Here is an 11,046-nt window from a genome sequence, read left to right on the forward strand (position 1 = left end):
AACCTTCAATGTATTGACATGACATCCAAATGCGGCTACTAATATATGAATATATGTGCTGTAAATGATGTTTTTACAGGTGTCAGAGCAATTGGCTTGAAATATGTTCCATGTTATGTTAATAATAATTTGAGACACTTGTAAGAACCTGCTGGGGTCATAAGGCTTCCATTCTTCCAATTTTTTTTATAAACAACTTGAAGCACTTTTAACTCCAAAATTACAATCAAGACAAGATTGTGTGAGACCATTATATACTGCTCAGATGTGTTTCTACTGTGAAAACACTCTGATAACACTTTAAGTTTCAATAAATTCGTATAATGTTATGACCATTAAGTAAGTAATAACGTCAATTAAAAAATAATTTATCTAGTTTCAAGCTACTTTGTGTTTTCAAACCTGTAGCCTTTATAGAACTGAGATAACATTTGACAATTTCTACCTGAATGGCACATTATACAACACGTGGGCTAAATGGCCAAGTCAGAGATCCTAAGATTTAGGCATAGCTATCTCTAATTTAGAACTGTTGACCAAAGAGATAGCACCTGCCACCTGCATGGCTACTCTTACCGAATAGTAGGATTGGCCTGCACTTGTATAGCCTGCCAACAGCTGAAAGTGTGGGGCATGTTTAATTAATTATTTGAGGCTTAAACCATGTTCAGTGGATTATTGCAGGCTCAAACCTTTAACTTATCGATCTGCAGGATCCTGCAGATGAATTTCAGAAACCTAAAATTACATTCAAAAATTAAAGTCTTCACTTGTTGCATTATAGATATAGCTGGTTATAACATTTTGTCGGTTAAGATTTAAGAAAACTTTTTTTTCTTATCTATTTGCTAGACGAATGCTACATTAGTCTACTTCAAAATCGATTAAGTTTGTTTGTAGTTAAACACAAAGCAACACAATGGGCTATCTGTGCTCTGCCCACCACGGGTATAGAAAATCGATTAAGAGAAAATGTTCCAATAAATATCACCTTAAAATCATCTCATAGTATTTGTGTAAAATGTTTTCTTTCTGTTTAACAATTCATTGAATGATTAATTAGAATTCTGGTATATTAGATAAATAGTTCGTTTTCTGTTTCCGTTAGATGCTGTGATAGCTTAAAGGCAAACAAAAGAAATACATACATACACACACACACACGTGTGGAATGGGATTTATCTTTCAAATATAGTAATAAATCGGAAGGAGTAGTAAGGACGTTAACAAGGGGTTTGAGGTTATGAGCTTGTACTCAGGGTGGTTAATCACCCTATAAAAAATATTGTTCCAGATTTTGAGTCGTCCTTAAAAATACTTCCACCACCATCAACTATGGCCAATTTCATGATCATTATCACGCACTAGTACCCAACTTTGTAGTCACCAAAGTCAATCTTAGACTACATATTTTGGCAAATCCTCTACTGTGTGTGTGAATGCTAGATTAAAATATTACGTTTTAACAAACAAAAGGCACAAAAATCCCTTGGAAGTGCAATGGAAGACTTAACAAGTATATGGTTGAATGAAATTACTGTGATTCCGGTTTTGTTTTGGCTTTTTTGTGTAAACAGCTGGTGATGACGAGTTATTGCTGGAAGCTTGCGAGATCTTGGGATGTGGGCTTTTGTCATAATAATAATATATTATTATTTAATATATTTAAAATGTATGAGATTAGTTTGCCTAATTTGTGCCATCATTGGCAGAAAGGTCGGTGCTCCGAATCCTTACGTTTCAGATGGATATGTGTAATTTTGTGGTCGTAGAAACCTTAACAAAAGAAGAAAACTTCAATTGTATAAGATCCTTACAAAATTAACATTGTAGACTGTATTTTGTCATTATTGACTGCTGTATTGATAACCATCTATTGTTTGCACGTCTAGTAGGCTACTGTATAGACCTATGTTTCTGTTCATAATGAATGAACATCCAACCTACACTTCCTTCGGAAGAACTGCTTTATTCTATGATTATTAAAATATATGATTTGTTTTGCTACGAATTTTTAATGTTGGCAGCTTGATTCCCCACGCTGGAATATTATTTAATTGAGAGTTTGTGCCCTCATTCCTCTGAAGCAGAGAGAGAGAGGACATTTCTGATGGTACCAAAGTTCGTTTGAATGAAGTAGCTGGAAAAATTGATTTCATTGCACTTTTTCAATTACGAATTGCAGGCATGTTGAAAGCAATGGATTGTACATCCAATAACTGAACGGGTTGAAAAAAGAACGTCATACTTTTTCAAAGTGGCAGCAGATCGAGAGTGTGATTCTTTTAGAAACAGCTTATACTGTTCTATGGGAACCAAGAAATGCAGCCAATGTACATTCATGTTGGCTGTCCCCTCTCTTCTACAGTAAATGTACTCCTATGGTTTGGCTCTTTTCATCTACAGTAAATGTACTCCTATGGTTTGGCTCCTTGTATCCACAGTAAATGTACTCATGTGGTTTGGTTCCTTGTATCCACAGTAAATGTACTCATGTGGTTTGGCTCCTCTTCTACAGTGAATTTACTCTTATGGTTTGGCTCCTTTCTTCTACATTGAATGTACGCCTATGAGTTGGCTCCTTTCTTCTACATTAAATGTACTCCTATGAGTTGGCTCCTTTCTTCTACATTGAATGCACTCCTATGGTTTGGTTCCTTTCTTCTACTGTGAATATACTCATATGGTTTGGCTCATTTCTTCTACAGTGAGTGTGCTCGTATGGTTTGGCTCCGATACTTTCAGGAGCGTTTTTTTTTATTTATACAGAAATTTTATGCATTAAATAGAATAGTACGTGTTTTTACGTTTGCGAGTAATAAAATACACTCGAGTTTATAGTTCTGTTAGAAATAAACATTGAATATCCCACAATGGAACTTTAAGATATCATCCTTCAAAGTTTACATTTAGTTTATCAGTGATGCCTCAAGAGGGTAAGAAGGGAAAACATATCTCTGACAGACAAATATTTTCTCTATTATGATTTTTTGACAAATTGTAAATAGTTTTACAGTTGAATTTATTTTACTATAAAAATATCGTATCGATCCTGCTGGTTACAGTCGGGCACGAAAAAGTAACTAGCTACATCAAGCCTAAGTTGTACTTGGTCAATTTTCTGTTCAAACTACTAATTCGTACGTTTTCATTAAGAGAATCTTAACTTTTTCCAGTAGGTGTCCTTTAGTGCTTTCACCTCATATGCATCGAATCTTCACCTAAGTGTAACTGTTTAGATTTAAGTTTATTTTTTAAGACTCGTTTATGCGAAATCATAGTACTAAAACTGCATCCTTACCAAGTAGAAGTACCTCTACTAATGAAGTAGTTAATACATGAGGTCAAACCAGTTCTACGCCTGTTTGGTAGTTGTACTATCACCGTTCTGTTACTCGTTCTATTTAGGGGAAAATGATGTATGAATGGAAAACATAAGCCCGCCGGCTTCTGAGTTTTTTTGTGTTCCTAGAAAGGATACAATGAATGATAATGTTGATCAAATAGTCAGTCCTTCTTAAGAGTTCTTGGAGGTATCTAATATTTATGTAAGATTATTGATGAATGAGACTCTGATCTGAATTATATCAGTTCGAAATTAAGCACAGCCAAACAAACGCAAGGATTTCATGCCAAGCTCCACAACATACTTAGCTGATAGAGGTTTCAGACCTATATCGTGATTTATTACAGTATTGTGAATTTACATAGCTTGCGGTTACAAAAGAAAATAACAAAATATACTGCTTTGAAAATTGGATGTTTCTTATTTCATTGCTTAATCTTCTTTTTAGAAACTACTTTTTGAGATTTATTGATGTACTTGGTATATGATGTTTCCATACCCGAGTTGTTGTTTTTTTTGTCAGTCTAAAATTTTTGATTTGGTTTATGTGCTGTTAAAATATAATGTGTAATAACAAATTTTGAAAAATATAATGAATAGTTCATCAGTAAAGACAATTCTTTAATTTTATTTTTATAATTACTGATTTTAGCGAATAGCTTTACGGTTTATCCATGATGTGTTTTTATGTTTTTTATCCTGTTCTTTGCCATAAAAATGCCAGGACCATATACAAGAAACTAATCATCCATTTCTTTAAATGATAGCTAGAGGCAAGGCAATTTCACAGTTTCTTTCTTTTTCTTTCACTAACTGATGTTAGCATTTCTTCTTTCTTACAGGATTTATGACCAAAGGAACCCCACCAGGTGGCGCCCCCCGCTGGGCAGACTTGCTACGAAATTCGTTAGAAAAGCTTTACCACGAAGCAGACCGCACCCCTAAAGTCCTTTTCATCCATACATATAGTTAAATTAAATCTCTATGTTTTATGTTGACGTTATTAACCTTAGGAAATTTTCAACAGGAGGTCGTAAAAACTTTTTTTAACTTATTGAAAAACTGACCAAGTCACAAAACGTCTATCAGAAGAGTAGCATTTCATTGTAAAATGGGTTTGAAATATATCGTTTTTTAACTCCAGAAAAAGTAAAACAGAACTAAGAAGAAAATTTCCATACCATAAAAACAAAACCTCAAGTATATGACACAACGATTGATCGAGTGACGTTTTACTAGGGCTTGTTTTGAAAGATTTGTTGCAAGAAATTATATATGTGTATAAAAAAAACTGTAAGGAGTGTATAACGGTTGATTGCAGCAAATAAGATTTTAACTTTGAAATATTTATATCCTTAAAGACAATGCAAAAATTTCTTGATTATATATTTTTAGGGTCATTTTTTATTTTATTTGCCCTCTATTGGACTCTAAAACTTGCGCTGGTCTTAGAAGACCGACGACAAAAAGGAATTCGAGTTCGTAGGTGGAAGTTTGGGTATCGAGCTGAGTTGAGAGAGCAGCAAACTCCTCCTTCTTCTTCCAGTAGAGTCCAGACCGAGACTAAAGAGCCAAGAGGATGCAAACTACACATTGTCTGCCCACACCACCGTCGTTGGCCGCTACAAGGGATTCTGAAGATCTCCTGTGGTATTATCGGATTTACAGGAGAAATATGTACTGCCTTTCCAAAGGGAGTATTCAAATATGTAGAAGATATTCAACTGGCTTCAGTGTATGTCATGTTTATTTTATCGGGAGTAGTAGATATTTTACATAATTTAAATATTCTATTTCCCAAAGGAACCAGTAACTTTGTGCTCGCTCTCACATTTGGTGTCGAAACGTTACAGTTCCTAGATACAGAGAACAAAACACACCTAGAAAAGGAGATGCAGAACCTGTTGATCTGGACTGTATTGATGTGTGTTTTTTCCACCCTTGCAGAAATGCGTTTTTCTTCCAACCTTCCCTTAAAATTTGTACGGTCTTATTTCATTTTACTGCAAGGATTCTGGCTGCTTCAAATGGGATTCTTACACGGCGGTATAGTTTCTAATATTCCTGGTTTGTCTCAGTTCATTTCGAATATAAATACATCTGGTTTGGTTCTCTCATGGGTATCGTTGATCCTTTCCTGGCATGTGGTAGGCACATTTGTATTAATGTCCATTCTTGCCGCTGTGGCTGTGCTTATCAAACGCAAAAGCAAGTGCTGCTGGCGCTCTACTAGTACGTGGGGTAATGGTGGATCTGAAGAAGTAGAAGCGACTCCTAGTGTTCCAGATGATTGGGAAGAAAGAGAACCACTTCATCCCTGATTACTAATAAAAAAATAATGGAATTTAAAAATATATTGCGATTGTTACAGTTTTTAAATGTTAAGTATTTTTAAAGCTTATCTAACTACTTCGAAGGTTTGAGGTAAACTGGTAAACTTTACCTTAAAAAATTTGCTAACCTGAGCGTGATATATCTGGTTTATTTTAAGTCTGCACTATAGAGGATTATCTTAATTAATTCCACACTGGTTTATTTCTTGGACATTGGATTTAATCCTTTTTGCCTTTCGAGTGTTTGAGGAGCGTCAAACACTCAAACAATAACTAACCACGCAGTCGTCATTAAATCACTCTCGCTTCCTTGCAGTGTGTTAACATGGTGTTTTACGTACCGTCAGAGTGAAATGTTGAAATTTGTATTCGTTTCCAAAATGTGATAACAAACAATGACTTTTTAGCAGAATCCTCAATAAATATGTACTAGCTTAATCAACCTTGAAGCTTTATATATTTTTATTAAATATCTTAAGCTTTCCGTTTCATTTATAATGTTTAACTGAGATAATCAAGAATTAGTCTTGATGTTTATGCCGTATAAAATATATGTCCAGAAGTGTAATGATTTTCTTTGGGATCAAAATTTGGATAAATACCTATATGTGTCATTTGCAGCCTGAAATGCACTTGATGGGCTAAATGGCCAGGCCAGTGATTCCAAAATTCAGGCTTATTCGTGCCTAATTTATAAATGCGGGCTACAGGGAGAGCACCTTACCAGAAGTACCCGACATCTACACGATTTCTCTCAACCGAATAGCAGGATTGACTGTTAATCTTAAAACGTGCCCACAACTAAAAGTTTAAAGCGTGCTCAGAGGCATATTGCGGGCTCGAACTCTAGACCTTATGATCTGCAGCTGAACATGCTGAACAGTTGGCCACGCCCAATCCACATGCTTTTATTCACGTTGAATTCCTTACTCTGTCATTGTATCATTGCTGAACGTTAAGGAAATGATAATGATACCCATTATACAGACAGTATTTTGAAACGGCATTTGATCTTAAAAATCATTGTTAAACAGTATAACAAGAAAAAAGGAAATAAAAAAATTCGGTAAGTCTTAAAACATCGCTTAAATGATCTATTCTTATGCACACTCCTTGGTAGTATTTCACTGAAAAAATAATTTGATGTCGTTAACCTTTAAGTAGAACTAGCACTCCGATTTTTATTTGATGTGTAAGATGTAAGTGAGACTATATAAATACAGCAAACATATATATAAGATATCTACAACAACTGTAACGATAACAACTTGCACATCAATACACTGAAAAGAATATTCATATAATAAACCTGCGTTTTAAGAAGCAAAAAAAGAAAAAAAGATGTTCCAGATGGAGAAACCGCGAAAATAATGTTTTAGAGGGGTATAACAGCGTTGAAGACACTCCATATGTTCAGCTACCCACCAAATCGCAGGGATAAACCAATATACAAACAACAGAGGATGAAATAAGGGGCGTAACTCAAGCCCATTATGTCAGAAGTCCAACTACATATTCACCGTCCGCGGCTAGATACGAATATGATAGTTACTCTTTACTCCTTAAAACCAATTCTATATTATTACAGTAATTGTAATAAATTAAATTACCACAATTAGTCAAAATACTGATGTAATATTACTGTACAAATACTGCTGATTGTAAGAAACTATACCAACCTCCGATGTAACTATCTTGGACTAGGGGTAAAGAGAGAATGGGGGAGTTTATATTGTAGTGCAGACTTGTTGAGTTTTTGCTATGTACTAAAAATAACTAAGTGCGTGTCTGCGAACAAACGTGTTTCTTTTGTCCATATTAAAACATAACGGCGAAACGTTGACTTAAACTATTTATGTGGAGTAATGTATATATATAGTGTGTGTGTATGCGTGGGAGTGTTGATTAAATATCGTGTCATAAAGGTCTTAAATATTAGTTGAAACAAAACGGAAAATTGTATCAAATACCCCCCACCCCTCCAGGTAGGCAAGCATTTTAACAAATGTAAAAAAAATATATAGCATTTGTTAAATAATTAAGAATTTGAATAATTAAGGAAAAACTGGTAAGAATGAACCGATTTATCCACGGGATTCGGTTGTGTTGATAATAAGCTGTGATATTTGTTGTTGTTTGAATTGGACTTTTTGGAAGCTAAGGAATAAGAAGTTATAATTAAGCTTAACAACGTTACATTATTGAATCGTTTTCACTCGATTGTTCAAAGTTTTTCATTAACGTCATTTTTGTTTCTTTAGTATCACCACTCAAAAGTAAATGTATGCAATAATAATAATAAAATATGACACTCCCCAGTGGATCTGCGATAAGTGTTAAATCTTATAACGCCAAAATTCAGGATTTCATTCCTGCGGTTGGCACAGCACAGATAGAAATTGTTCATCTTCGTAGATAGCAACAAACAAAGCAAAAACAATATATAAAGTAAAAACAAAGCGCATGCTCACATATTTCTATACACCCTTTCAATTAGAAGTTATTATTGATGATAGTTAGTAGTGTAGTTTCCTTCTGTTGACGCCGAGGTCGCTTGACCAGCTCCAGGATCAAGAAAACTAGCTTCCTGATTCTTCAGTTATTTTAAATACTGGACAGGTTAATTAAAAAACAATATACGGTGAAATAATAAATAAATAATACAATGATAAAAATCCTTACCATAATTCTGATGTGTTTTAATACAAAGATAATATGAAAACACATTACACTTCCCGTACTTAATCAATTTCACACAATAACATTTGTTGTCAAGTTGCTATGAAAATACATTGTTCTTTACTTTCACTCATAACGTCTTATTAATAATAATGTTTAGAGAAGCTTTTGCAACCATCTTGTTTCAAATTCTCAATATGTTTAACATAGTCTTTAAAATATTATGCTAATAAGATGTGGATACGTTTTTATAATACCGAGTCGTATAATACATGTTAAAACAAGATGATTTATGTAAGTGATTATTTTGAAGATTATACCAATGATTGGTTTTGTTTGGTTGCCTATAGCTTTTTTATGTAGTAATTCTCGCATTCTTATATGTTAAATCTTATGTCTTCAATTTATAGGATTGTATAACAGTGTAACTGTAAATAAGGGTATTCTAACTGTATTGGTTCCACCCTTAATATATACAAGAGAGAGATGTCACATGGAAAATGAGATTATCTGTATTCTAAGATAAATAAATAAAAATAATATTTTTTGAAATATCTGCTGTTTCCTTACTTTATGTACTGTAGTTTTTCATGAAATTGAGGGAATCTAATTCTATTAATTAAAAATATAAATTGGACAACAATGATAAGCAATAGATATAGTAAATATATTCAAAGCAATTACGTTATCCAACATTATAATCGCAGTGAAGTATATAAAACAGATGCAAATAATTTCACAGCCAGAGTCTGTAAAAACACATGCTTGAGAAATTGGATGTTAAATAACTCTCTTAATAATCTACTCAAATTATTCCACAACTTGCCTGCTAATTTGATGATTTATTATACACGAATAACGTGTGGGAAACGAAGTGGCCGACAATGGAATGCTTGATACAAATAGAACTTTCAATTTTTGAATCAATGAAAGTTATTGGTTGTTTGTTTTCGCTACGCAAGGGCTGTCCGTGATAGCCATCCATAATTGTAAACTGACATAGACTAGAAGGAAGGCAATTCGTCACAGTACCTACCGCCAATTCTGGGGCTACTCTTGTCTGACTGAATAATTGGGTTTGACCTTTATCTTTATAACTCACATACGACCCCAAAGTACAGAGTGATTTATTGAAATGCTTGAAAATTAGAATAACTCAAGCTTCGCCAGTTAAAAGTAAACATCTAAATAATTAAATTTTTAGAAACTTCTGAACAAATATAATTAAACTAACTAAAAGCCCCCCAGTGGCACAGTGGTATGTCTGCGGACTTACAACGCTAGAATCCGGGTTTCGATACCCGTGGTGGGCAGAGCACAGATAGCCAGTTGTGATTATTTGGATACAGTTTTATGATATCGAATCATAACATTTCTTAAAGTGTCAAAGTCCCCTGAAAGCGACTTAAAAACACACTTTAAATTCTAGATACGTTTTAATATTTATGATTGATAATCAAATATATATATATATATTAAACAATAAAAACAATAGTATGATTGTAAAATGCTAAAAAAAGTGCAGCAAAATCTAATTCTAGTATTGACATAGTTTCATGATGTAGAGGCTGACAAATCAAATTCCCAAATAACGTTATGGATAAAAATCCCAATGAAATTAAATATATTTTAAACACTTTACATGCAACTGAACCAATTATCATTACACACCTTTTTAATTCAATTGTACGCTACGACAGTTTATTAACTCCTCGTTACCCTATAAATGGTTTTATACGGCATACTGTCCCACATATTTTCTTCAGTATTTCTATCTCATACACCACATACTTCTCCTCGATGCTGTGAGCTCGAGGACTTGTCACAATAAATTCGGAATTTGATTCCTGTGGTAAGCACATCGGAGGTAGCCAGCCCATTGTGCAGCTTTGTGTCTTAAACAAAACGGACTCCTATACTTTAAACATTGAAAGCTACATATTCTCCCGTATTCAATATGATACCCTACTTCATATATTTTGATAAATAATTTTAAAAAACTCTGCCCCGTAAACGTTTTCCTAATTATTTATAACTACACTCTATACCTTATCTACTCATAAATAACCAAAACTACAAAATGTTTTATCTCGAAATTAGTTAAACAATATGTCGCTGATATCTGTCATATAGTAGGTAAAAGTTTAAGGAAAGCTATTTTTATTGTCTATTTTAGTTTTTTCTTTTTTACACAAACTATATTTTAGAACTGTGCGATAAGAACATTCCAAAACTACAGACCTCGTTTTTTTATAACTACTTAAACTTTATTCAACCCAGGAGATGGTACGTAATAAAAGTATCGAAACCACTTACTGTTTTATTTCATCACATATCAATAACGGTGTGACAATTCAATTCAGTTACGTGTAATGTTCAGTCTCTTATATATTAGGTCGCCATGAAATTAATGTCACGTTTTGGAACACTTTCATTAACCCCCCCCCCCGAAAAAAAACGTACATCACGTATAATAGTTAAACGAACCGCCTAAACGTCACTTTAGTGTAGCCTATATAATGTGTAAAGTTTAGTATACTCTAATACCTTACAGTGATGGCACACGACGAGACACATATTTGGCATGTAATACTATTTTGAATACAAGAAGGGAAACAACGGCCTCTGTAGCCACAAAGAATATCAAAGAAGTTTATGGAAATGTTTTGAAAGTTCGTAAGTGTCAAC

The 11,046-nt window shown here is 33.7% G+C and overlaps 1 protein-coding gene across 2 annotated transcripts in view; it reads left to right on the plus strand.

Annotated features, from left to right (window-relative positions):
- Positions 1-6,117, plus strand: part of LOC111085128 (transmembrane epididymal protein 1-like) — a 31,875-nt gene extending 25,758 nt beyond the window's left edge. For both annotated transcript variants that reach the window (XM_022382411.1, XM_022382412.1), the window contains exon 2: positions 4,189-6,117. In XM_022382411.1, the coding sequence (XP_022238119.1) occupies positions 4,711-5,667 (957 nt within the window). In that variant the 5' untranslated portion in view covers positions 4,189-4,710 and the 3' untranslated portion in view covers positions 5,668-6,117. The remainder of the gene's footprint in view (positions 1-4,188) is intronic.
- The last annotated feature ends 4,929 nt before the right edge of the window (positions 6,118-11,046 follow it).

The sequence above is a fragment of the Limulus polyphemus genome, unplaced genomic scaffold, assembly GCF_000517525.1.
Source record: "Limulus polyphemus unplaced genomic scaffold, Limulus_polyphemus-2.1.2 Scaffold248, whole genome shotgun sequence".
Taxonomy (NCBI): domain Eukaryota; kingdom Metazoa; phylum Arthropoda; class Merostomata; order Xiphosura; family Limulidae; genus Limulus; species Limulus polyphemus.